Source organism: Meleagris gallopavo, chromosome 16 (assembly GCF_905368555.1).
Source record: "Meleagris gallopavo chromosome 16, MGAL_WU_HG_1.1, whole genome shotgun sequence".
NCBI classification, from domain to species: Eukaryota; Metazoa; Chordata; class Aves; order Galliformes; family Phasianidae; genus Meleagris; species Meleagris gallopavo.
Window position 1 is genome coordinate 13,407,513 of NC_139419.1, and position 26,633 is coordinate 13,434,145.

The 26,633-nt window shown below is 51.8% G+C and overlaps 1 protein-coding gene across 8 annotated transcripts in view; it reads left to right on the forward strand.

The window, feature by feature from the left end:
* CAPN15 (calpain 15) overlaps window positions 1-26,633 on the forward strand; it is a 48,678-nt gene that overhangs the window by 11,413 nt on the left and 10,632 nt on the right. For 6 of the 8 annotated variants that reach the window (XM_085237887.1, XM_085237885.1, XM_085237886.1 and 3 more), the window contains 2 exons: window positions 2,026-2,345; window positions 24,351-25,848. In XM_085237887.1, the coding sequence (XP_085094013.1) occupies window positions 2,170-2,345; window positions 24,351-25,848 (1,674 nt within the window). In that variant the 5' untranslated portion in view covers window positions 2,026-2,169. Of the gene's footprint in view, window positions 1-2,025; window positions 2,346-20,990; window positions 23,746-24,350; window positions 25,849-26,633 lie in introns of those variants that run through there. The other 2 variants (XM_010719306.4, XM_085237891.1) reach the window with 2 other exon arrangements.

Consider the following 26,633-nt stretch of genomic DNA (forward strand, 5'->3'; position numbering starts at 1 on the left):
CTCTCCTCCTGTTTGCAAACGGACTCCGTTCAGCGCTCCCCTCCGTGCACTGTTTGCTGGCTGCTCTCACCTGGTGCGAAGGGTAACCCTGGAGAGCAGGATTTACTGCTTTGCCCAGAGAAATCCGATTTCACGCGGCGCTCGCAGCCAAGCAGCCCATATAGACCAGACAGTCTTGGAGATCACCGGGACTTAGCAGGGTTATCCTGCACCTATTTATAGGTCCCTGCCCACCTCCACCCACCGTGGGGTTTTACCACAGGGTTTTAAAGCGGGGTTCCCAGCCTCTCTCCTTCCTGCAGCGTGCTCTGGTCCCTGGTGCAGACCTGAGGAGGAGGAAGGGCTGAGACGTGAGCCAGCAGCGATGCCGGCAGCAGGCATGTCTTGTGCCTGTTGTGGTGAGCTAAAACTGACGGTTCTGCACGTAGGAGGAAGAAGCAAAGGGCTCTGCTTTTCCAGCTCAGGACTGAGAGGAGGAAGCGATCTCGATCCAGCCTGTGGAATGGCTTCGTTAGGCAGTTTGGCTTTGTGCAGGGGAGAAGGCTATTAACAAATCGAGCATCCCACCTTCTGCTTGGCACTGCCTGGAGTGAACTCTGCGGGGCTGTTTCTGCCCAACTTGCTTTTACTTTATATTTTTTCTTGTGGGAAAACACAACTCCTAAGGTGAGGCAGCTTGTTCTCTTAGCAGGGTGCTAACTGGGCTGTCTCAGTCAGAGTTGAGCTGATGGCGCTGGGAGACACTTCCCCTCACATCGCTGCTTTCAGTTAGCCAGAAAATCAGATTTGTTGCAAGCTAATTGCCTAAGTTGGAGGAAATGAGAGGGGAAGCGCCAGGGATCCACGTTGGCTGGACCTGCAAGAAATCGAAGTCCTGCTGTTGTGCAGGGAGCTCAGTGTGGAGATGTGTTGTCTTCAGTCTGCCTGATGCACAGCAATTAGGCAGAGCAATTACAGCGAGGTAATCGAGGTAGGGAAAATCGTGTTCTTGAGCTTTTATTTTTACCAGTTCTATTTCCTTGGCTTTGCAGGTTACAGAGAAGGCACCATGACAAAGTAGCTAATGTTCTTCAGTTAATGGCCTTATGCAGGCACGTTTCAGTATTAAGCTTGTAGCAAAACTGCACCTGCTCCTTGAGCTGCTGCATTTGAGAGGCTGTTATCTATCAAGGCCTTTCTTGGTCCCTTAGAACAACCCCGGGATTGAAAAGCTGTATTTTAGAAATCTTTGTTTCAGCCTTTTCGCTGTGCAAAGTAGATTCTTCGCAAAGGTCTTTCTACAGTTCATTCATCTCTGTAAATCCTGGTGGGTAATTGAATAAGCTCAGCTGTGCTAATTTTTTCTTCTTCCTCCTTTCTTCTTTTCTCTCTGTTAAATGTTCCCTTGATCCGTTCCTTCTGACACACATCCAGATTGCCATGCCTCTCTCCTTTAAGGAGACATATATGTTTAAACTTCTTTGAATGTCAGAGGACAAGAAATGTTTTTGGGTTTTAACTGTGAGATTCTAAGAAGCATGAAAGAGAGAGGGTGAAAAGGAAGAACATTCAAAGCCCCAAACCCACTTCTTTGGGTAGAAGAATCTTTGCTCAGAATCTGCTAAAAATTGGCTTGAGCTGAAAGAGAGCGTTTCATTGCCCTGTGTGAGATGGTCACAGAAAACATAGCTGTGCAGACAGCCAGTCAGCCCGTGTGCAGCGTTACTGCAGTGTCGGTGGGAAGCAGGAAAAGAGGGATATTTAGTTTTACGTACATACATCCTCCCTGCAGACAAACCTGAGCCTGGAAACTCCTGGTGCTTCCCTGGGGAAATCCTCTTCTGCAGCCCTGCGCTGCACATCTCCAGGCAGCAAAAGCAGGCTTTGGTGACATGGCCCTGGTCAGAGCACGCACTAACAGGCTTCTAAGACAGGAGGGGTGTTGCTGAAATCATACCTTATCTTTCTCTCTTTTTCCTTTTTTTTTTTTTTTTTTTTTTTTTTTTTTTTTCTCCTTTTCTCTTTGTTTTTTCAACTCTTGATCAGAACCGACCTTCCTTTCTCCAGTGAGTCGGGAACCTTACAGCAGCCCATGCCGCGGCGCTTCGCCTATCCCACCCGAACTGCCTGTGCCACTGCCTTGGACCTAACCTAGGATAAAGCTCTGCGTGGCCTGGGTAGGGGGGAACCATGGGGAGCTCTGCCTCGTCGCTGGCCGCAGAGACGGAGTCGGACCATGGCTTCACTAGCCCACCCTACCCAGGGCACCCAGCTGTGGGCTGGTATAGGAGTAGTCACGGTGGTCCTGTTTGGGAAAGTGACCTTATAACGCGGCAGCAACAGAATTTACACCACCGGCTGCGAAGGTAAGGAGAAGGGGAAGGAGCCTGCTTACCTGCTTACCTCTCAGCTTCAACCCAGGGCAGTGCAGTGGGGACGAGTCGCTTTGCGTCCTGCTGAGTGTCGGCTCTCATCCAGAGGCTCAGTTCCAGTCCTTGTGAAACTCAGAGCTGAATTTGCACCGATAGGAGGGTGCCAAAGCTCATCTTATTTACCAGGCTGCCAGTGTTTCCTGCAGAATAAGTGCAGGACTCATCCCACCTCTTCCTCGCTCACCCCAGTGGTGAAGATGTCTACCTGGGAATGGGATCTCCATTCCTTTAACAAGCTTGCCACCTTCTTGCTGCTCCCTTTTCACCTCCCAGCTAACTGTAACTATCAGAGATGAAGCATTATGACTCCAGGTTGAGTGGGAGAAGTAGCAAGGGTCTTTGAACTTAAAAGAGCAAGAGATGCTGTTTTCCTGAAAGTGCAGTGAAATGCTCTGAATACCGGATTGTGGGGAACAAAACACACCAAAACAGAATGACTCTGAAAAAGAGCTCAGTGTTTCCTGCTCTCGTTTTCTGTCCCTCCTTGATAAAATCAGCATCTCAAGATGTGCCTCTGAGTCATTTGGCTGTGCTCGCTCCCCATCAGCCACCTGAGAGTGAGGAATATTTTCTCCCGTTGGAGGGCTGTGTGCTGCATTCAGACTCTGCTAGGCTGAGAGGTATGCTGAAAGCAGCTAAAAATCCCCAGCCCGGGGGCTTGACTACAGAGACTGCCGTGTTTAATGCTAACACTATCTGAGCCTTTGCCTGAAGCCTGCTTTCTGTAATGCCAGCCTGGTTGGGTGTCTGTACTTGCTCGAGTCTGTTTGGAGCCACTAGTATTTTAGGAATAGCTGCTTGCTTCTGAGTGTGCCCGAGCTGTTGTGGCTTTCCACTGGAGACATTGCTGTGATGGTCACGTCCTACCTGTGGTGTAGTCCTTGTTTTTGTTGCTGCTGCCAGTCCCAGCAAGTTCACTTCCCAGTGTCTGGTGAACGACTCGGGGTGACCCCAGGGCACGCAGCGTCGCGCTCTGCTCCTTTGTAGGCCCTGCCTTGGGTTTCCTTGCTGGGCTTATAATGGCATGGAAGCAATTCGTTGTTGTCTTTGCTCTCGGTCACGAGTTCTAGCAATGCCTAAGATGCTTTTAAAGGCTGTTTTGTGCAGTTCCCCACCACCACTGCTGCGTGTCCCAACCTGCAGGGCTGCCCATCCTGCTTGGACCTGCAGCTCTTGGGGATCCTGCAAACAGAGTTGGGCCCTTCCTGCAGGATGACTCCCTCCAAGCTGCTGCTTTCTCCTCTCTTCCCCAGATGAGTCGGGGAAAGTGTGGAAATGGCAGCAGACTGCCCTGGTACTCCTGTGCACGGCCAGCAGTGCCTCTCAGGAGCTGGCAGTGCAAATCGGTGCTCGGTGCTGCAGGGTGATGTTTGTGCAGCCCGGTTTGTGCCAGCTGTGCCTGCTGCTCCCCATCCTGAGCCTGCAGCCTGCTGGAGCTGGAGAAATTACGTGAAATCCTCATGTGTAGAAGCACATTTCCTGCACAGCCAGCCTCCGCAGCGCGGCGGATGTTGGGGCAAGCACAGGAACTTCTGCTCTTTGTGCAGATAAAGGCAGTGTCCTGTTAGGAGCAGTTTGGTGAGAATTATGCTTTTCCTCTGCTGAAGGAGAGAGCTCATCCCGGCTGAGTGCTGCGTGGTTCCTGGAGACAGGAAAATAGCTGGCCATGATTCACCGAGCAGCCTCTGCGTGGGAAGGACTTGCTTTAGGCGGTGATTATGGAAGCGGGTTCAAAAGACGTGCTGAGATCAGCCGGGCTGCCAGGCATCAAAGTCCCCACGGTTCCCATGGTGAGACTGGTGCAGCAACGGGGTGAAGCAGCAGCAGCTGCTTGGTTTCAGAGAGAAACAGATTAATGCACTTTTTTTTTTTTTTTTTAAAGTAAATAGAAGCAGTCCAAGTAGGTGGGTCCGCCTCTTCATGGCCTCATCCCTGGAGCCATATAGTGCAGGAAGGAAATGGATACTGGGGAGTTGGTCTGAGGCTGGCCAGGAGTTCTGGGATAGACTTTGCTTTTCCTGCTGGTTTCCTACCCCTGCCTGAGGCCGCCTTCAGAGCTCCTAATGTTTGGCTGCTGAAGGCCAGCGCAGAGCCAAGCCTGCTGTGGTGTATCCCATGCCTCAGGGATGCATGCATATCTTGTTAGGAAAACAGGGGTGGGAGTTCTTCATGAGTGGGTTGTTCTTGGGGGAGACTTCTGTCACAGTGAGGATAGGATTGAGGGCAGAAATCAATGCTGTGTGGTGTTGGAGGTGTGCTGGAAGCTATGGTGCCTTGAGGGCTGAGGCTGGTGGTCTACAGCCCTGTCTGCTGGGGACAGCGAAAGGACCTTGGTGATGGAAGCAGTAGCCTTGTGACATCCAGATCTGAGTGCCTGTTCTCTTCTGAACAAAGCTGCTTAGTCTCTGTGCGTGTTAGCATCTCATCTTTTAAACAGGAACACACCCCTGCTTTCCCCAGTGTACCAGGAGGGTACAGCTACCTGTGGTTAAAGTTACAAGTGCATGGTAGTGAAAGGAGTCTTGTTGCTGAAATCTCTGCTTGGGGCAAAGATTTTATTTTTAAATAAATCCTCAATAGCTGTGTGTATATTTCAGATGAATTCTGGCTTAGCTTCAAGTCTGCTTGGGCTCCTTCTTGCTTGCACACATGGAGGTGTTAGGGCGTTCAGCTGAGCCTGCAGACTCTTTGTGGCCAAGGTGAGGTGCCACCCCTTCATGGCAAGGTTCCTGACGTGCCAAACCCTTCATGAAGCCGCTCAGCACAGTGCCACAGGTGCTGGTGGCAGGACCTTGCTCTGCTGATGCCATTGAGTGCATTGGGAGCCAGGGGCTTGCAGTGCCTTCTCATGCTGCTGCTGGAAGTAGTGGTGGCAGCTCTTCACCGTGCATCCTTCCGTACCTGTAAGGTGCTAGGAAGGGATCGGGACACTGATTGTCTTTGAGATTCCATCCCATTCCCCATCCATCGTGAAAAGGGGAAGCAGGGTCCTGTTCTGGTCAGGGCTTTTGGTAGTTGCTTTTGCATCACTGCAGAGAGATGGGCCTTCGTGAGGTCCCTGCTGGAGCTGTGCACATATCAGCACCAGGCTGCTGTGGCTTGGAGCACCCGTGGGTTGCAGCACAGTTAAATTGTGAGGTCTGTGTAGCTGAATCTGAGCGCTCTGTCCACCACTTGGTTTGGCTGGAGCTTTCTGGATGCCTTCCCTTTTCTGGAGAATTGGCATTTTCTGGAGTTTCCTGCAGCATACTGGAAAGGTTTTCTATTTTTCTCTAAAAACCTTTTCAGAATGAATACCTCTTGTGGTAAAAAAAATTATCCAAGAGATGGAACACCTCCCCTGTGGCCCAGCAGGGGCTGTGCAGCACGGAGAAGGTTCCAGGCAGACCTGATGGTGGCCCTTCAGTGTCTAAAAGGGCTGTAAGAAAGAGGGGGACAGACTCTTTAGCAGGGACTGCTATGACAGGGCAAAGGGAAACAGTTTCAGACTAAAAGAGGAGAGATTTAGATTGATGCTAACATTGGCTCTGATGCTCAGGATGTGCCTGTTCATCACGCTGGAGCAGAGCTGGTGTTGTGCAAGTGCTGCAGTGAGGTGGCTGCGTCCCTGCATCCAGCTGTGTGGCATCCAGCTGGGATGTGGTAGGGAAACCATGCTGCAGGTCGTTGCGGATACCTGCTTGGTATCCATATGGGAACATTGGACTTGGGACTGTTTGCCAGTTCTCACCAAAGCACTGGCAGCTGGAATGGTGCCTTGCCCCAGAAAGTGTGCAGTGCTGAGGAGCTGGCAGCACGTCGTGCTGTGGCTTCCATCCCTGTCCATCCGCTTTCTGTGCTGGCTGTTCCAGCAGTCCGTTTCCTCTCAAAGCCTCTTAATTGTCTAAAATGAGGCTATTTATAGCTCTGGAGCTGTAAAGAAATCAGAGGATGGTACGGAGTAGGAGAAACTGAAGTTTTAATATGGCCCCAGATGGCCCCAGTGGTATGAGGGCAAATTTCCCTTTCTCTTCCTCTGCTGCTCCTTGCCTCCAGGTCACCTTCTTCATCTCTGTTTTCAACAAGCCCGGGTAAAAGCCAGGGCAGGAGGCAGAGCTTGTGCTAAGATCTTACTGAGATGCCTGAGCGCAGTGCCTGCAGTGTTACTGTTACATGTGGAAGCTACAAGTAGGCCTGCCACTTAAATATGCCATTTAGACAGAGCAGCAGCACCTTTTCGTGGTTTTGGGATGCTCTGCAGCAGCTGAGCCCTCTTGATCACAAAGGTAGGGTCAGGTCCTCATCCAGGTGCAGGGATATAGGGTCAGATCATTCTCCAGGTGCAGGAATTGAGTAGTTTTGGTGCTCTCAGGATGTGGCTGTGCATGCAGGAGGTTGGTATCCATCTTTAGCTACGGCCAGATCCAGAGTCCTGTCCTCTTCCTCCCTTTTAGGAAGGGATCCTGGAGCTGCAATCTTGCTGTGAAAGGGGACAGTCTCTTGTGTGCTGTGGTCACTCGTGCTGGGAGGGCCTGGGAGAACACTTGGGTGTTGTGTTTGGAGCAGGTTGTTCCCAGGTGCACATATGCTGGGGGTGAGCTGAGGTGGATTGACAGGAAGTGAATTTGTTGTTCGTTTTTTAAGAGTAAAAGGAACCAAAGCAGGATTTTTTTCTGGAGCAGCCCTTCTGCCTTGCTCCTTTGGCTTTTCTTTGGCTTTTCCTTTGGCTGCAGAGGCAGAAGCCTGGCCAAGTCCAATCCCTTGGCCCCTGGAGAGGTGTCATGCATGTAACCTGGAGCTGTTGGAGAAGCCTCGGTCCTCCAGCAGGAGCTGATGAATGGATGTGGTGACAGCAGTTGCTCAGGAGCCTGAGTGCTGCAAGGAGGGAGCTAGTGGGGAACATGAAGTATGTGGAGCAGAGTCCCTTGAAAGAGCCAGGGAGGAACCACATGCCCTTCCACCTGATGTTGTGCAGTGTCTGTCCTTACCTTAGGGCTGTGCTCCTGCTGCTCTGGGCTTGGCAGAGGGGGCTGGGGGCAGGACCAACTTGCTGCCTGTTTCCAGGGAACTCCCTGCCCCCTCTGAAACTGTTCAGCGCTGCCAGCTGCCCTCTGTCTTCCAGGCTTGTTTTGGAGCTCATTCCTTCCTTCCAAAAGCAGCAGGCACCAGTTGCTGCTGGATTTCCCCTGCTGGTAATTTAATCCAGTTTGACACCAGTGGCTCTGGCCTTGGGTCTCTGACTAACGTGATTCAGAAATGGGGAGGAGAATGTGTGGAGCTGCAGTTCCCTTTAGCCTGCCTCCATCCCTGGCTGCCAGCACCGAGGTGATGCTGATCCCATCTGGGCTTGGGGCCGGTGCTGGTGTGTGCCGGGACGGGGCAGCGCATGCTGAGCAAACCCTGTGTGGCCTTTGTTTGCTCATGTGAAACTGTCTAGCTGTGTGGGACTGCCATGAATAAAAGGCACTTGTTCAAGGGACACAGAAGGGAAAGATAAGCTGTGGTTTGATGCTGTTTCAGCTTGGCAAACTGGGGCTGCAAAACAAAGGACAAATTTGTCTGCTCCTGCCCAGGGGTCCGTGGTTTGTCTGAGGAGATGGCCTTTTCAGCATCTCTCCATCTCAACAGTCTGCTCTGTGCTTTCATTTGAATTGGGATCCTCTCCGTGCTCCATTATGACCCTGCCTGGTACGGCAGGGCAGCAATACTGCAGCCAGCAGTACAATGCATCCTGCAGCATCTGTGCCTGCAGCAGCACCGAGTCCCTGCGAGGGGCAGGTGCTGGAGGCCACAGAGGGGTGGTGTGAACAGCTGATCCAAAAGAACTACTCCTGCCTTCCAGATGGTATTTATGAGGCTGCAGTAGGATGAGAAAACCGGGAGGAAACTTGATCTGAATTGTGAACGCAGCCCTTCTGGATGGCAGTGGGACGAGCAGCAGGAGGCTCAGGGCACTGCCTGGGATAGGGAGGAGAGTTTGGGCTGCCAAGCTGGCAGCTTGCTGGGAGCCAGAGGGACCTTGCTTGCCCTTGCTCAGAGCTGCATAACACAGCTTTGTCTCCAGATGCCTGGGTTTGTGCCCCACTGCACAGTGTGGGGTGGTACTGCATGCTGGAGCTGATAGGTGCAGGGAGCTGGGCTTCTGCATGGAGCTCACTGCAGGTGCTGGAGGCTGGCTCCTGCTGGCTCTTACTGCCTTTCAAGATGCAAAGGACAGGTCTGCACCTGCTGTCCTTCCATAGCATTCCCTGATGGCAGAGTGGGGAGAAGGAGGTGCAGGTGGTCACAAGCAAGATCTTTCATCTTCCTGAAAGCCTTGTTTTTACCTGATTTTTTTTTTTACCTGCATTGCTTGGAAAAGTGAAACTCTGTGTTTATAGGTGATTTTTTCTTCTGGTTCCTTGATACACCAGGCGCTGGTACAGCTAGCTGTACTGTGCTGTGCTGGCACTTCCCATCACACTTGTACCTCCAACTGCAGCAAATGGCTCCTCTTCACCTTTCCCTGCCAAGGAATCCAGGCTTCTTCTGCTGCCTCACCCCACAGCTGCTCTGACTGTCTGCAGAGAGGGACAAATGTGGAAACACCTGTTGCTTCTGAAATGTGAAAAAGCTGTTGCAGAAGCTGCAGGGTTGCAGTGCGTGGCACAAATCTGCCTGGTCACTGCAGCTGTTGTCATTTTGCCTAGCAACTTCTGTGGTCCATGCAGTAACGTGTGTTGGGCACGTCCTTGTGTCCCACGTACCCCAGGGCATCTAGCAAATAGCAAAGCTTGGCACAATGGCTTGTTTTTCTTAGTGCTCGAATGCTGTGTCTTGCAGGCATGCTGATGTGGGAGCTGCAGCCCCTGGCTCACCGTTGTGCTCACAGTGGGGATCCATCCATCCATCCATCCTGTGCAGAGATGAGGTTGGGGCTGTGCCTTCTCTCTGCCCTGCACCCATGGGTGGGCGCCTTCAGGTTGTCCTTGCAGACCTGAGAGACACCAGTGGGAGCATGCATGGTTGGAGAGCTCTGGGAGTGATAAGGAAGAGCAGGAGCTGCCCTCTGTGGTGGGAAGCACTGTGTCCCACTGTGGGGACAGGTTGCTGAGCTGTGGGGAGCAGCCCCAGCGTGGCCTTAGTTGGCACTTCTTAGTGGTGTGTGGACACATGAAGGTTAACCATACGTGCTCCAGCTGGGAGCATCCTCTAGATTCCGGCTGTCAAGGCACTAACTTAAGTATGCTTCATCTTTACGAGGCAGTAAACAGTACCATAGCCTGAATTACTGAGTCCAGAGGCCTCCTGGGGGCAGTATGAATTGTAGTGACTTCCCTGGTAATTACTGTCTGACTGCTGGAGCAGGGCATGTCTCAGACATGTTGCTGGCTCAGCGGAGGTGGCAGTAGCTGCAGAGTGTGCGGTGTGAGTATGCCGTGGTGCTGCTCTGCTCCAGGCCCTTTTCACTCTCCAAAGCCCACCCAGCACTCCTCTGAGATACCAAACAGATGCTGATAACCGTTCCTTCCAAAGTTCAGACACGTGAGAAGGAGAAGTAAGTGACCTTTGTAGGCCTGCTGTACATGGGCATTCACATGCATTCATTTGGAGCTGCTGGTGGTGGAACTCAGGTTGTTTGGCTGTAGATGAGTGTGCAAAGCTGGTGGTCTCCTGGAGGTGCAGGAGCTCATCTCTGACCTTGGTGGGTAGCAATGGAGTTTGTGTTCAAGCAGTGCTGGAATGAGAAGGTGGAAGTTAGGGAGGGACAGTCCTCCTTCTGCCCTTTGGAGATGACCCCTTGTGCCATTTCCTGCCATTTGTGTCAAGCCTGAGTGCAGCTGCTTGTGGAGATGGGTGGACTTCTGTTAACCAGACCTTTTGTGTGCTCCCCTGTGAAGCGAGCCCAGATACTAGCATGGCAAGAAGTGAGGGCTGGAGCACAGCAGCCGGAAACTCAGGGTGAATTATTCCTTGGAAATGTGAGTGATGGAAGCAGACAGCTTTGGAGCTGTGTCGATGCTCCAGTTCTCCTCCCTCCCCTTCCTTTCATTCTCTCTTTCTGTTCTCTCACTCTTTCCTTTTTATTTTAACGGCACTACAGATTGCAGGATAAATCTTAGCCAAGTTGATGTCCACCACTAAATCTCTTCCATTTCCCCACACAGGAGAAAAGTTGCACGAGGAGTAAGGGCTGTGGATGAGTCCCTGGTGCGTGTGGTTTACAGTCCCATCAGCCTTTCCTGTCTCTTTCCTGCTGTGGCCCTCAGTCTGTCTAGTCTATGGGACCTGGTGTTTTGGAAAGCAGTGTGAAATAGTGCTGAATGTGGGAGAGGATGATAGGATGAACATGTATGTTGCTGTTGTTCAGCTGTGTGACATCTGAAATTGTTCCCTTTTCTTAAAGATAATAGAAGATGGTCTTCATCCCAACAAATGGACCTCTTCCTCCAGACCTGGCCCCCATGCAGGTGCTCTTCTGATGCAGAATGCATATATCATCTACAGCCTGGGCACAGTATTAAGGCACAGTATTATGGGTGCAAGATAAAAGCACAGACCGTGCCTCCATCTTAGCCTCATTTTTGCTGTTCCTGAGACTTCAAAGGCATTTTCCATGTTGGATTCTTATAACTCTGGGAAGGTGTTGAAAGCTGCAAGGATAGGTCTGCTTGAGATCAGTAAGGCTTTTTGGTACTGATGCAGAAACAAAGATGCGAAAAGGAAAGGCAAAAACTGCAGAACTGCACTGCAAAGCCGTGAGATCTGGGGGTTTGGGAGAGCTGGGATTTGTGCAGAGAAGCGCAGGGCCTGCAGTCCCTGCAGTGTCTGGGGACTGCAGGGCTCTGACTCCAGATGGTTGCCTCGTCCTTGCCCTGTTCTGTTCAGGGAGCACAGGCTCCTCTGAGGCAGTCTGCAAACCCTCACTTGAAAAGAAATTCCTTAATTGGCTTAAAGGCAGTTAGGGAAATGAAAACAGCAAGTAGAGCTTCCTCGTCATCCTGATTTCTTTCCTCCACGGGGATTACTTTTGGAATGGTTGTTCAGATATACCTCAAATGCAGATGGCTAAGGGGGGGGAATTGGGTGTCTTTTGGTCTCAGGAGTCCACCCATCTTGCAGAAGCTGTCCCAGCTCCTTAGAGAGAGCAGCTTCACGAGTTCATCTTCTTGCTCCTTTCCTTGCTTTTCCCCTCCCCACTGGGAGCAAGTAAATCTAAAATGCAGCCATGGGAATCAGTCCCATCTTTGCTTTTCTGTCTTATGGTCTCACATCTGTAGCACTGAAGGGCTCCTTCTCGTTCTCTGCCTCCCTGCTCAGATCCTCCTTCAAAGACCAGCCAATTCTCTGCTCCTCCAGGGTCTGTTTCAACTTCAAGCTGGAGAGAGGTGATCAAGGCTGCCCTTTGAAGCTTGCTGTGCCCAGGTCTGTGAGCTCCCCCTGTGCTTCTGCAGTTTCCTGTCACAGCTGGGCTGCAGGACACGCAGCTGGTTGATGGGACAGCAGTCCTTGTTGGGATTGTTTTCCCCACCAAAAAGAAGTACTGCCCTTACTGCCCATAGCCACAACTGGCTATTTCTCATCTGAGCTAACTCATCACCTGCACAGAGCCTGCTGCAACCTGTTTATAGCCGAACAGGGATAAGTCTTGCTGGCACTGAAGAAATCGAGTGCATTGTCAGAGAGGAGCTTGGAACTCATTCACAGCTCTTGCTCTGAGGCTGTTCTCTGCTCCTCTGTGGCCAGGTGCTGGTGTTGGGGTGCTCAGAGGTCCTGGTAGCTCACCAAGTCCCAGGTTTGGATGCTTATTTTGTCCTCTTAAGATTCTCTCCACATACACCCACGAACCCTTTAATAGCTGTAATAAACCATATGCCCCTGTTATTTAAATAAAATAAATAAAGTTGGAAAAGCCTCCCAGGAGCATCTGGAACTTCACCACCTGTAGAAAATTGATAATTAAAGGAACTGTGTATGTAGTAGTGGGGAGAAGAGCCCATAAAAACAGCGTCAGTGGAAAGAGAGGAGTGTCTGATTCAGTCTTTCATCTTCCTGTTGGCAGCACTCGGATGTGACTCCAGCTGCTTTTTATTCTGGGATACAGGCAAATGTATGATCCCAGAGAGGCTGGGGAGAGCTGTGCTGCCTAAAGTGGCCATCCTGGCTTAGATGAGGCACAGACTGAGCACTGCAGTGGTGCAGCACGTGCCTTTATGTCTTCACACAGTTCGATTGCCAAGCCCTGTGACTTCTGGGCTGAGAACAGTTCAGTATTCTTGGTCTGCTTGATTTCTGTGATTATTGTTTGCAGACAGCAGGACCGACTTGATCCCAAGGTTTGGAAATCATTAACAAGCAGTTTAGAGGATGATGAATGAATAAAAATTGCAAGGACTTAAGAAATTCATATTTGGCTTCTGGACTTGTCGCAGACTTAGTGGTTGAGGGCAGTCCTTGGTCTCTCAGTGCTTTGTTCACTGTCTGGATCACACACCCCTGCAGGAGGAGAATCCAAGGCTCCAAAGCAGATGCAGAGCTGCACAGTTAGTTACACAGAGGGGTGCACAGTCTTAGCTGTCTCACGTGCTGGTGGTATTTCTTAGGCTGGAGTGGCGAAGCTGTTCCCAATCCTGACCAGAGCCTCCCCAGATGCTTGATAGAAAGAAGCAACTTATCAGCCAAGCAGGTGTTGCAAGGCAGGGAGGACACAGTCATGTCTGCGTTTGCTGGAGACCAAAGGGATGCTGGAGTTACATTGCTTGTAACAGAAGGAAGGAGTTGTGCTGCTGCCTGTATTCTTTTGGCTAATCTGAACGCTTAGCATCCCAGATTCTTCTTGCTGCAGATCTTTTACAAGTTGAAGGCTTTTATTTCCCGGCCTCCTGCACTGTGGACAGTCCGTGGCCAACTTGTTGCTGAATGCCCCTCAGTGCTGTGTCTCATTTCCGAGGCACTTGTGCCCAAAGGTTCAACCACCTCTGAGATGAAGAGTGGGGATGTGGCCCCTCCAGATGGGAATACAGGGAGAGCTGTCCTGGCGTGTATCCAAGTGCAGTGGCCAGCACACTCTGTGCTTGCCGTCCTCCAGGATGCTGGGTGAGTAGGCAGGTGTCTTTTGCAGCCTTGTTCTTCAGAGTTGCTGATATGCATCACTCACACAGGGAGATATATCATTTGACTGCCAGTACCCTCCCCTCGCTGCTCCAGCACGTAAGCCTCTGTGTGGTACACTGGGTTTGATAGAAGGAGCCAACCCTGCTGCAGGCTTTCACTGTTTGTCAGAATAAATTGCTTCTTTCTCCAATTGCAAGGAGGAGATGCTGGTTCATTTGACCTGAGCCTGAGCAGCACCCACGGCAGCTTCTCCCCCTGTACTTCCTTCTTCTAAGCCTACAAGGAGAGCAGAGCCTGCAGGCTCCCCAAAACATGTTTGATGCAGCAGCAGATTTTGTGCAGTACTGCATTCATCTGCTTGCCCTGAAATAGCACGGCAAGAGGAACAGAGCTGGAGAAGGTGCAGGTGATCCAGGAGGGGAAAGGCTGTAGAGGCAGCTGTAAGGTTGGTGGATTTACTCCTCACTGAAGCCTCTGCTCTCCATACAGGGCCAGGCAGCTCTGTTCACCCTTGGCCCTGCCTCATACTCCCAGCATGGATAGAGATGAACATGGCTCCAGTGCAGCAGGCTGCTCCAAACTGCCTTGTTCATTTTTCCAGTGTCTGGCAGTGGGTGAATGTAAGCACCCTTGAAAGCAGTATCTGAAGCCAAGGGCTTGATGGAGAGAGTGGGTGCATGTGTGTGTGAGCTCCCATCCTGATTTGTTTGGGACAGTGCCCTGAGCTGCTGCTCTGTGTGTTGAGATTCTCCTCTGGCATCAGTCTTCTTCTGAGGAGTTGCAACTATTGTTCCTGAGGTAGAAGAGAGAACATTCAGGTTTGTGCTTTGCCTTCAGGCTTCTTTTTGCCAAAGGAGAAGAGCTGTTCAGGTACTCTGGGAGATTGCAGTGCTCCCTGGTTAGGGGCACTGGTGGCCAATGGCTCAGAAAGAACCACCATCCTCACCTGTGCTGTCTGTAGGGTGGCAGTGATCATTGTGCCCTGATCTGACCAGAGGATGAACTCTAGGGACATCGGGAGTTGCCAGAGTTCATCTTTCTTCTTCTGTGTCTTGGGAAACTTTTCCTTTCTGCAGATCAGTGCTGGCTTAGTTGTTAAACAAGGGCTGCTTTCCTGAGGCATAGGGCTGGCTTTGTTTTCTGTTAAGGCCTGTTAATCACCCTAAAAGGGTGGCTGACAGTCACTGTCAGTGACCATGGTGTCTCACCGCCTTTCGTATTGCCTGCCAGCTCACGGTCCTGCCTGCAGTGCTCTGAGCATGGCTGGTAGCTTCATGGACTGGCACGGGACGGTGATGCTGCAGAGCCTGGCAGTGAGGGCTGGCTCCCAACAGGATTCCCTGTTTGCATGAAAGGCGACTGGCATCAATTCTGCGAGGAAACCAGGATGCTGGCTGGGTAACAGCTCCAAATCAGGAGCTGGAGGCTCGTGGCTCTGCTCCCTCCCTCTACCAGTGCCTCACTGCGCAGTTGTAGACTCCCTCCATGCTGAATGACTTGGAGCTATTGATTACTGTAGGATTTTTTAATTGCCCCTTAGAGTTATGCCGTGATATTTTTCAGTGAGAATTTACGGAAAAAGGTAGGTGTTGCCCTAGCAAATAGCAGTGCCCCACATAGCTAATTGCAGGCTGGGAACTGGGGTGACAAAGGCAGAGAGGGGCTCGGCAGCTGCTCCTGCCCCCACTTCCCTGCAGGTTCCCTGTGCTGCCAGAGCTTCCATCACCCTGCTACCCATGGGGGTACCTGAGGGGCAGGCAGCCTTTCCAACCTCGCCTGGCTTCCTCCAACGGCAGCGTTTTGCCTTTCAGCACATTCAATTTCCTTTTCATCACAGGAAGAAGAAATTTAATTTACTCTTTTAAATTACAGAGCAGCGTGAGAGTATGTCTGGAAGCAGTGCCCGTGAGCTCTGTAACATTGCACTAGGTGCCTGTTGTCCCTTGCATCCCACATCTCATCTGAAATCACGCTGAGCGGCCGTGGAGGCTTCACGTTGTGGGATGCTGTGAATATGTTTGTCCTGTGGGCCACGGGAGCCAGTCAGGGTGCTCCTCTTATCTCCCACCCTCTTTGTGGCACACCTTGATGTTTTGAGGACCTTGCCCTGTGTGGGGGCTGTCCTAGAGGTCATCCCAGAGGATGAGATGTCCTTGCTGCTCCCTGATACGTGTGTGGTGGTATCAGTGCTATTCTGTCAGTTCTGACTTGATGGTGCCAGGGCTATGTTTGCTCTGGAATAATTTCTCTGTGTTCAAAGGACCTGAGGTCCCCAGGCTGAGATCTGAGGCTGGATGCTGGAGCCCAGTCAGCAGGCACTGCTCCTCTTGTGCTGGATCTGCCTTGGGCTGCAGCTCTTCCTGCTGCCTGGCAGCTCCACTGCTCTTCTCCCTCAGCTTCACCTTCCTTCAGTTCATCTCTGTTGCTGATCAGGGAAGGTGTCTGCTGGGACCGAGCCATCACAAACCTCTGGGGAGTTTACTGAGCTGCCTCGAGGCCACTCAGTGGATCCATTTGGGGAGTCCCTACACTTCCTTTGAACTCTTCCTTCCTAACTGAGGGGATCTTTGCAGCAGAGTTTGAAATTTCTCATTTACCACCTTTTCTGCAGAAGCGTTCAGGCATCTCCATGTGGGGAATTGCAGATTTCCTCCTGCTGGGACCACTGAGGTGAGCACTTGGAAGCGGCAGCGCATCTTAAGTCTGAATTTGTTCTCAACATTGGTGAGCGAATGGGCTCAGGGGTGTCTGCTGGCACGTGTGCATGGTGAGCTGCTTGTACCATGCTGAGGAAGATGAGCCTGAAGGGCCACAAGCCGAGTTACCGTGGCTCTCATAGTCCTGGCTTTGTGTTTCTGCCTGTTTACAAGACCCTTACCCTGCCTGGCTATGGAAAATGTTGTTTTTCTGATCTTCAGCCTTGGTTTGATGGCTCAGTGTAAAAGTGCTTTTTTCAAGCTTTTTTATAAAAGCCACCTTTTAGGCAGATGAGTGTTTTATTTAGGAGCAGGTCCGTAAGATGCATTGTTCTCATTTGTGAGATTGACTTCAAAAGAGTCCTAACCTTTCTCCATCTCAGCTGCTGGTAAATGTTGCTGGTCAGTTTTATTTTATGTGGGAAGCCTGCTGGAATGCTCTTCAGACCGGAGATAGAACATAGTGAAAAAAACCAACATGCAAGGTAGCTGAATCAAGTCATATTGGGCTTTCTGAAAGACAAGACTCCTGTTCTCTCCATGCTCCATGTGTTGAGGCAGCTGAAGCCACGAGCATCCAATGTGACTTGGCTCTGTTTGTCTTCTGGAGATCAGAGCTTTCTGTTCTCTGGCTCCATTATTTGCAGTGATGCTGAGAATGGTGCAGCAGAAGGAGTTAATCACAGTCTTGTGCATTGCTGTAGTGATCTTTATTGTTCTTTTGGAAAAGATTTTTGTAACAACAACAAAAAAGCAAATTCTTCAGTTCTTGTGTTTCATTTGCTGGAGGCTTTGGGTCTTTTTCACCTGAAAGGGCAGCTTTTGTGGGGCTGTGTGCATGCTGAGGCACTCCCTAATGTTTTAGCACAGCCAGAATGTTTCTTTGCTCTTTCTACACCCAAATTATACCAATTTCCTGAGTCTGGAAAAAAAAAAAACCAAAAAACTGTAAAAGTGGTATACCTTCTTTAAAGCATTTGCTCTTAAGTGGGATTCAAATAGCAACTGTATGTGGATTTCAGTCAAAGTCAGTGAGGAAATGCACCTAAGCAAGGCAAGATGTAGATTGAGGCCATTAATTCATCACTCCCTGAAGCAAAATCAATGTATTAAGACATTGTCAAACCTGTTTAAGCCATAGTAAGATGCCAGGCAGAGTTAATGGCACGCAAGTTTTCCTTATGGAGCAGAATACTTACGTGCAATTGGACCATAGTATTATTTGCTCTTAATCTCCCCAGATACCCCAAAACTAGGGAAATGAGGTACAGAGAAGGCAAGTAAAGTGCTTGTATTGCACTAACGGGTTCATTTAGGGCATGCTGTGCAGCCAGCACTGCTGAGATCTGAATGGATCACATTGCCATAGTCCATCTGTTGTGGGCCCTGCACCTCATGGAGGTGCAGGAGGTGCTGCCTCGGGGTGGGATGCTTGGTCCCTCATCTGCAGATTGCGAGCCCAAAGCTTGCTGAAGCTCACGGCATTTGATCAAAGCTGGGACTTGGACTTGCCAGCCTCCTTGAAATACTCTCTGTGCCTCTTCCTTTTGTGCCCCCAGGGATTCTTCTTATTTGGGCAGAAATTTGAGTAACCTTTTCATTGCAGAGGAGCCCTTGAGAACAGTCTTGTCTCATCAGTGTGGAGCTGCATGATGCTCTCCTAGCCAAACTGGTTTCCTTCCCAAAAATAGTATTTCTAGGCACTGAAGCAAATTAAGGTATATTAAAGGCTAGTGATGCACGTCCTGTTTTTCTCACAAGGCAAGCCTTCCAAATTCGCATTCTGCTTTGAAGATCCTGCATGAAGAATGATGAAAGACTCCAGCAAATCAGCTCAGGTAACACTACCTGTATGTCTGCAGCCTTAGAAGAAAGCAGGTGTGAAGTGTGCTCCTTCCAGCTGCGTTATTTTGCATCCTTGCAACAGCTGCAGGCCTGGAACTCCAGTGCCCACTTCATCAGATGTGCTGATGCCTTCAAAGATTCTGCTCTTTTTCTCCTTTTCCCCAGTCAAACCCAGGCAGGGATTTCAGACAAGAGAAATCTGCAAGCGATGAAGATCTTTGCAACTTCTTTCCTTCATCAAGGCCAGATTTTGGTGCATCTTATAGAGTTTCAAGGTGCTCCTGTTCTCTGCTGTGCTTCTGCCTCTGCTCATTTCCCACCTGGCTCTGGGCACTTCCTTGGGACCTGATGCATTGCCAGCTAAAGGTGGAGAAGCATGTTCTCTGTTCCTCTTGCATCCTTTGCAAGCAGTTGTACTTACAGTGTTGCCTTGGAAATCATTTCTTCTTCCCTGTCCTCTCCCCAGTAACATCTTTGTTAAGACACGCAAGCCCTATTCTCTGGGAATTGACTGCAAAGTAAATTGCTGGGAAAGTTGCAGTTTGAGAGCAGATTCTGTGGTTTTGTTGGCTGCCACAAACATGTACTGCTGGGGCCGATATTTTTTTCTCACACTTCTCATTTAGTAGAGTTCAATTTTCCCCCAGGAGCCTTCTTATTAAAACTCACAGCCTCTTTTCTCCCTGGCCAGTGAATCACATGAGCTGGCTGAGCACTTTGTGAGCTGTGTCCGGCTTGGGAAAAAGTGTAGAAGCTGAATAGAAACTGTGCAAGGACACACACGAGATGTGCTGCAACGGGACCAAGAAATCCCAGGAACTGGAGCGTGTCATCAGCTTGGAAAACCTGTAGTATCTACCTGAGCCTCTTGGCCCCTTGTAGGGAGCATCGTGTGCTGCTCACGGGTCTTTTAATGGCCCTGTTCACCTTCAGGTGCTCACTGTTGCAAGGTCTTCTGCTGCAGAATTTTTTTTCTCCCTTCTACTTGGATAAGTGATCCTCCCCTGCCACCATTGCTTCACCAAACAGAACAAATAGAGTTGTCTTTCTTCATCATGAGTTGTTAGCATTGTCAGTTACTGTTTTCTGTGTAAATGTAATTGTCTGTCCAAGGAAAGCTGGGAGCTCAGACCAGAGCCCCAGCTCCAGTCTTGTCTTGAGAGATCCACCTGGTGTGGATTCTGACTTTGCTGCTCTGGTATGAGCCTCCAAGAAAGCTTGGGTGAGCTCGGGGCCATTTTCTTTGCGATCTTCCCTTCTACAGCTGAAAAACTGTGCTGGGGGAAAGTGGGAGATGAGCACGAAGGGAGAGGTCCCTTCTTGTGCTTTCATTCTGGCTGCGCTTCTCTGAGCTTGGGTGAAGGTCAGTGGAATTTCAGCCTGTTTTATTTCCTTGGCTCACTTTAGAGGAGTGAGGGAAATGCTTATGCAACCTGCACTGTTTGTATGGTGCTGGCACAGAGCTGATGACACTTCTGTAACCTTAGGGGCTTACAAGTGTGAATCAGAGGCCATTTTTCTCTATTGGTGCTCCTATAAAAATCTGTAAATATTGGGAAATCCCCGCTCATAGCTTTTCTATGTTGCCCTGCCAGTTCATCTGCCAAAACCTTCCCCTTGATCCAGCCCAGCCCTGCCTGGCTCTGCAGGAGGAAGGCAGCTCAGCCACCAGTCTCTCCCTGCCCGGGCTGCACGGCGTGTAGGCAGGAGCCAGCAGTGCCACCCACGTGCCCTTCCAACAGCTCGACTGCCAGAGTGGTGCTGCGTGTTTCCTGACCTCCTGCAGCCGTCCTTGCACAGCCATGGCTGTCTTCTGCTGCTGCAGCTGCTGCTGGAGGTGTGGTAGGTCCGTGTGTGAGGCTGCTCCCCCGGCTCAGTGCTGCTGGAAGGAGTTAAACAGAAAACAGCTGCATGGGAGAACTGGTTTACAGCTCACGGATAATTGAGGCAGGATTGTGTTTGTTTGTTTGGTATGACTTTCCTTTTTCCACCGCAAAGATCTAATGCCCTTTCTTGTATTTATCAAGCAGGAGGATTTTGCTACAATACATTCTGTATCAGAGAACTCGGGGCTTGTATGTTGCTGACAAGAACAATTGATTTTTATTTATTTGTTTATTTATTGCTGGAGAGAACTGAAGCAGTAAGTTGTAAGGCTTTAGCTTGTCTGGAGGAGCTTTATTTAGAGAAGCAGCCTGATCTTGGTGCTGACACAAGCTCGTGCAGCCCTGCACACTGCTGGGGGCTGTGCAGCAGAGTGCTGGATATCTCGCTCCGGTGCCCGGGTCACCTCGAGTCATTCACAGCGGTAGTGTGAGCTTCTGGCCAGGGCTGGCTGGCATCTCTTGCCCTTGGAGATGCATGGCACTTGGGGCTGGCACAGCACCAGCTCCCTGTCTGCAGGAAGGACGTAAACTGCAGGTTTGGGGCACTTGCACCCTGCCCTGTTCCTTCCTGTCTCGTCCTGCTCTGGGGAGGCCTCGGGCAATGCCTTTGGTCCCAGATGACACCCAGAGGTAACAGATCTCTGGCTTGTTTGATGTGTGGGTGCCAGGGCTCTGGCAAGACCAGCAAGCTGAGCAGAGCCCTCAGAGGAGGTCATCACTGTCCTGAAGTGAGTTTGGAAGTGCCTTATGAATCCTTTCACTGTCTTCTGCCCTGCTTTACGTAGAGGAGAATTCCTGCTCCTTAGAGGGAAGCAATATCTCTGCAGTAACTCTCCCTTCCCTCCTAGGGACAGCCTTTCTCTGCCACCTCTGTCCTCCTCAAAACGGTATTCAGAGGCAAACAACTGCATAACCTGCCTGGGCTTCTCTCTTTAGAGGCTGTCATCTTGGGCTTTGTGGCACTCATAGATCTCCAGTGAAGAGCAAGCAGTAAGGTTCCCTGGGACCTGATCACATCACACCGATAGAGCTGTACTTGGTTGAGTATTTCATACAGGCCTTTTTTTTTTTTTTTTTTTTGTTAAAGGTATTACAGTTAGGCTGCTAAGGTAGGTGCAGTGCTGCTAAGGTGGTGATGCCTCCTGCCAGCTGACATGGCACATCACAGAGTGCTGAGAGGCTGGGCACCCTTTGCTTGCATCATCATGCTCCCTGCAAAGTGCCTGCTTCCAGGAAAAAGCCCTCCTGTGGGTGGGTGACTTTGCAGGTCACTGCAGAGTGGGTTTTGTGAGGAGAACCCCTCTCCTGCAGGGCACTCGGGGAGGTGGCAGGCAATGTTTATCTCAGTTGCGTCTTCTGGGGCTGGAGAGCATGTGTGTTATCATACAGCAGATGGGTTAGATGGCGGAGACAACTGTATTTTCTCACACAAGCTTGTTGCCTGCCAGGAAATGAGCCAGCCAGGCTCTATAGGGAGAAGTAGAGACCCTGGGCAAGCTGTTGAGGGTTCCTCCTTCACCCAGCATCTTTATGAGAGGTAAGTGGAGCCATGGGAGAATGGCTGCTGCCGTGGTACTCTGAGCATAGGTATGAGGTCTGCTGCATGAGGATAGGCCAAGGGCCAGCACCCAGCATTGCCTGTTCAGTTCTGCACCTGCTGTAACCTTGGGACCCTGTGTTTATCTTGGGGCTCCAGGCAGGGAGTGGGATTGTTCACCAGTCCTGGGCAGAAACAGGCTGCAGTTGTGTACTGCCAGTTGTCTAGGCTTATGCACCAATACTGGGCCGGGGATGGCCCAAGATGCCTGCCCATGACCCCTTCCACTTCTCTGCATCTCCTACTGGATTGCATTGAAAGCTGTGTGGTTGCGACAGCCTCCTGAGGACAAGAAGACAGGGATGTCCCTGCCAGCTTGCCGTGCTGGTGGTCCTTCTGCTGCCAGGAAAGTCACAGATGCATGAGGGAGCAGCAAAAGCAAAAGCTGGCCAAAGGCAAGCTTTTCTGGGTGCTGTCAGACTCAAGCAGATGGAAATCCCAGCGGTGACTGGGCTGGTGTTCCTGGAGTGGACGGCATGGAAGGGCAGAGGGGGGACCAGGACAGGGACAGCAATGCCAGGGAGAGGCAGCAGCTCTCTGTGGCTGCTGTAGAACTTGGGACAGAGCACAGGCAGTGCAGCAGCAGGGCAGAGCCCTGCAGTGTTCTGGCTGCTGCATCCTTTCTGCTGCCTGGAGCTCGCATCGCCTGCCTGGCCAAGGGAAGCCGTGCTGTCTTCCGAGCCTGTAGCTCCTTGCTGGAAGCACATCAGGCACTCCTGGCTCATCCCACTGTCCCCTCGTGTCCTGTTGGGTATCCTGTTCTTTCCCTTCTCTCTACTGACACAGGAAAGGGGTGAATTTCTTTCTGCTGTCCTTTGCGCAGTGGGAGGAGCTGGAGGGTCCCAACCTGCGGTAAGCAGTGCGGCGTGTGCGGTTAGGGGTCGGTTTTTGAGCCTATGCTTCTTCAGCACAGGATGCTGCAGGATGGATGTGGATGGCGCTGGTTGCTGGCAGCCTTTGCTTGCCTTTTGCTGATGTCTGTAGTTTGAGGAGCCTTATCCAGTAAGACAAATGGATGTGACAGGATCACGGTGCCCTTCATGGCCCCTTTTGCTTCCCTGCCTCTGCTGGAGCCAGTCACACAGCTCCTTCCCTTTCTCTGTTTGAAGGCTGGTTTCCCTTTCAGACATTTGTGAGCTGCTACAGGGAGAGACTGTGCTCATGGCTGTAGAACTTCAGGCAGAAAAATCAATGTTTATATTTCTTTTAGCTGGGAAAGATTCTTGAAAGAACTCCAGCAAATAAATGCCTTGTAAAGTTCAAACTGTGAAGGCACGGTATATGAACCCAAATGAATTTTCAAGCTCTCTCTTGAAATAAAATGGATTTTTTTGGATTCAGGCTTTATTTAGAGAAACGTTTGATTAAAGAAGGGATTTGAAGGTTGCATCTGATCTCCTTGTGAGGGAGAGCTGCTCTGCTACTAGCAGCAAGATGTGGTTGGGAAATGTGGTTGGATGCTGCTGGGATGCTCCTGGGAGAGCAGCCCCTGTACCCAGCCACGGGGGGTGGCTTTTGCTGTGTCCTCTGTCCCCTCAAGGCTCTGCTGCTGCAATGCAATCAGCCCAACTGCCTTGGGAAGCTGTGCAGGTGCTGCTGTTCAGGATGCTGAAGGGCAGCTAGCACCACACTCCCTCCATGGAGTGCACAAGCATCTCAGAGCTTTCTCTACCTGTCCTCTGTGGTACAACGCGTTTTCTCTCCCTTCTTTGTTGCGGTCTGTGCTGTGTGGATGGTGAGCCCTCTGATTCAGGCTGCTGGCTCCTTGCTCTGGGGCAGCCTGAAGTCAGTGTTCCCAGGAAGAGCTGAGGGTGTGGGGTGGACTCGGAGGCTCTGCATTACCTGGTTTGAAGTGCACAGAGGGAAGACTCTGGACTCTGGTGCTTTGCATTTACCTGCAGGAGAGCTATTTGGTCTTTGTACAAAGGAGGAGGAAGCAGGAAAATGTTTTAGCCCAGTATGGTTGAATGCTTCAGGAAGTGACCCAGAGCAGGGGACAAAGGGCATCTGGAGTGCTGCTGTTCTTCCAGTTTCTCATTATCACGTGTGCAATCAGGACATCGCCTTCCTGAAAGCACAAGGAGAGCCACAGTGAGGAGAGCTGCTCTCTGTAAGCCCAGGGGCTACCATTGCCTTTGGCGTGTGTTGGATCTGTTCCTATGTTCAGGTGTCAGGCTTTTCCCTGTAGGTCTGGAGGCTGAAGAGCTGCCGGGGTCTGTGGCCTCTCCACTTCCCAGGTAAGCAGGGGTGCAGCTGGGGCACGGTGCCCCTTGGAATCTACTGGGCACAAAAACCTGCTGCTGCCTGAACTGGGGGGAGTTGGGAACTGCTGAGCCCCTGGAATTACTAGCTGGTGCCAGCAGAGGAGATCTTGGTTCCCTCCAGCATGGGTACCTGAGGTGAGCCTGGAGGAGAGGAGAGCAGAAAATGCAACAGAGGTGGACTGGAGTGGCACTAAAAGAGGAATGAACTGATGCTGGGAGCAGAAAAGTGGGCTAGGTGTTGCCCAACTGAGGCACGAGCAATTCTCAGGTGTGAATGCCCACGCTGGTCAGGTGCCCTGCCCTCCTGCTCTCCTTCCTGGTGCAGCAGAGGGCTCACTGGGGTTACAGACTGCTTTCTGTGCCCTTCCTAAGGTGTTTTGGGTGGAAGCTGGCACGCTGCTGTGCACTTGTGGAATTATGTTGTCAGCGCCAGAGAAATGAGTTCCTGGAGAGCAATGGCTGGATTGCTGCTTGTTTCCTTCCTGGAAGCAAGGTCCTGCCTGTGCCAGCCTGGGGAACACCTGACACCCCCGTGTGCCTGCTGGCCCTTTGCTCACCCTGTCTTTGCTCTCTTCCAGCCACTCCCACTCTCCCGGCTCCATGGCTGCCGTGCACGAGTGGTCCTGCACCCGCTGCACCTTCCTGAACCCCGTGGGCCAACGGCAGTGCTCCATATGCGAAGCTCCGCGCCAGAAGCCTGACCTCAACCACATCCTGCGGCTCAGCGTGGAGGAGCAGAAGTGGGCCTGTGCCCGCTGCACCTTCAAGAACTTTTTGGGCAAAGAAACGTGCGAGGTGTGCGGCTTCACTCCGGAGCCAGGGCCCAGCGGCTCTCCCCTGCCTGTCATCAATGGCATCCTGCCCAAGCCTGCAGTGCTGGTGGAGCCCAAGGGCACAGCCAAGGAGGAGGCTGCCAAGGCGGAGAGCAGCAGCGAAGATTCAGAGGGGAAGAGTCCCGACGAAGCAGAGCTGGAGAGCGGCTGGGCTTGCCAGCGCTGCACGCTGCACAACACTCCAGTGGCCAACTCCTGCTCGGCCTGCGGCGGGCCACGCAAACTCTCCCTGCCCAAAATCCCACCGGAGGCGCTGGTCGTCCCTGAGGTCATCACCCCTGCTGGCTTTCACATGGCCCCTTCCACCCCGCAGTCTTTAGTCCCCACAGAGATCTCTGATGGTGACGCCGCGGCCGCTCAGGGCCCGGTGGCGATGGAACAAGAGGCACAGAAGATGCCGGCCTTCAGCCCCTTTTCCCCCGGGCTGCAGAACAACCCAGTGCCCCGCAGCCGGCGCGAGGTTCCCCCCCAGCTGCAGATGCCGGGCCCCGAAGCACCGCAGCCTGGGGGTCAGGGCACTGCGGGGCAGAAGGGCTCCCCACAGGGCCAGGCCAGGGCCGCGCCGGCTGCTCGCCTTCAGGAGCTGCTGTCCAACAAGCGACTGAGCGTGCTGGAGGAGGAGATGGATGTCAGCCCGTCCCACTGGAAGTGCAGCACCTGCTCCCTGCTCAACTCCGCCGGGACCGGTAAATGCGAGGCCTGCAGCACCCAGAAGGGCAGTGACACCATCAATTTGGTGGGGGACTCGGTGAGATTCACCCCCTGTAGCCCCTCCAGCCCTGACTTCACCACCTGGTCCTGTTCTAAGTGCACCCTCAAAAACCCCACCGCGGCCCAGAAGTGCAAAGTCTGCGGTTCCTCCAAGCTGCACGGCTTCCAGGAGCACAGCCCGCAGGGTGAGCCATCCCCCCGCTGCCCTGAGTGTGGGGCTGGTGAGAAGGGCAGCTGCTCCTCCTGTGGCACCAAGGCACCCTCTGCTCGCAAGGTCGCCCGTCTCTTCCCATCCCAGCTGCCTGGCACTCAGGACCGGCCGGGCCAGTGGGCTTGTCCTGCGTGCACCCTGCTCAATGAGCTGAAAGCCAAGCACTGCGTGGCCTGCCATACCCCGCAGCAGTATGTGGCTCAGCGCAAGGGACTCAAGCCCCTCAAAAGGAGGGAGAGCATGCACGTGGAAAAGAGGAGGCAGACAGATGAAGGAGAAGCCAAGGCCCTGTGGGAGAACATTGTGACTTTCTGCAGGGAGGTGAGTGTGAGCTGAGCTCCTCTTTCTTCTGATCTCGCTTGGAGAGTACCCTTGTCACTCCTGCCCTGTGGATCTGGGATGTGGCTTTGCACAAGCAAGCCGTCGCTGTGACTTTGGGGGTTGCAGAAACATTCACTTGCAATGGATGCATGCTGGTAGTAGCACTGAAATGTGTAGTATTTTAAATCAGTGCAAGGTAATTTCTAAGGTGAAGGGACCTTCCAAGGAACCTATCCGGTTCAGTTTGTCCAAAGGTAAGGAAGTGTGAGCATGAACTCTGGCTCATAGTGATACTTCAAATCAGTAAGAGAGAGATCAGTGTTGAAGGAGACATTCCTAGGTGATCAGTCCAGTTCTTGACTGTCCAGGAGTGAAGGTTGGGAAGGAGTGCGTGCAGGTTTGCTGGTGGCCCCAGTGTTTCTAGGCAGGAGCTGCAGTGCAGGTGCAGGAAATCAAGGTGCTGCAGGCAGAGCTCAGAGCACTGGCAGGAGTGCGAGCAGAGGACACTGTTACCTCCGCAGCTGTGTGTGAGCCTGGGGTTCTGAGAGCTTCCAAAGTCCTGCCTTTGTGGCACTGTTTGTCTGTCCTGAGGCTTCTCAGCCTGCAAATGTTTGCAAATATGCAGCTGTAAGTACCTCACCACATCTGGGGAAGGACAGCAGAGGTTGAGCTTTGTCCTGGTTCCGGGTGAGGATCTCAAGAATGTGTGTGCTTCTCTTCCACTGTGCACTACCTGTTTTAATTTGTTGGGTCTCAGTCTCAAAAAGCAATCTCATGGCCCTGTT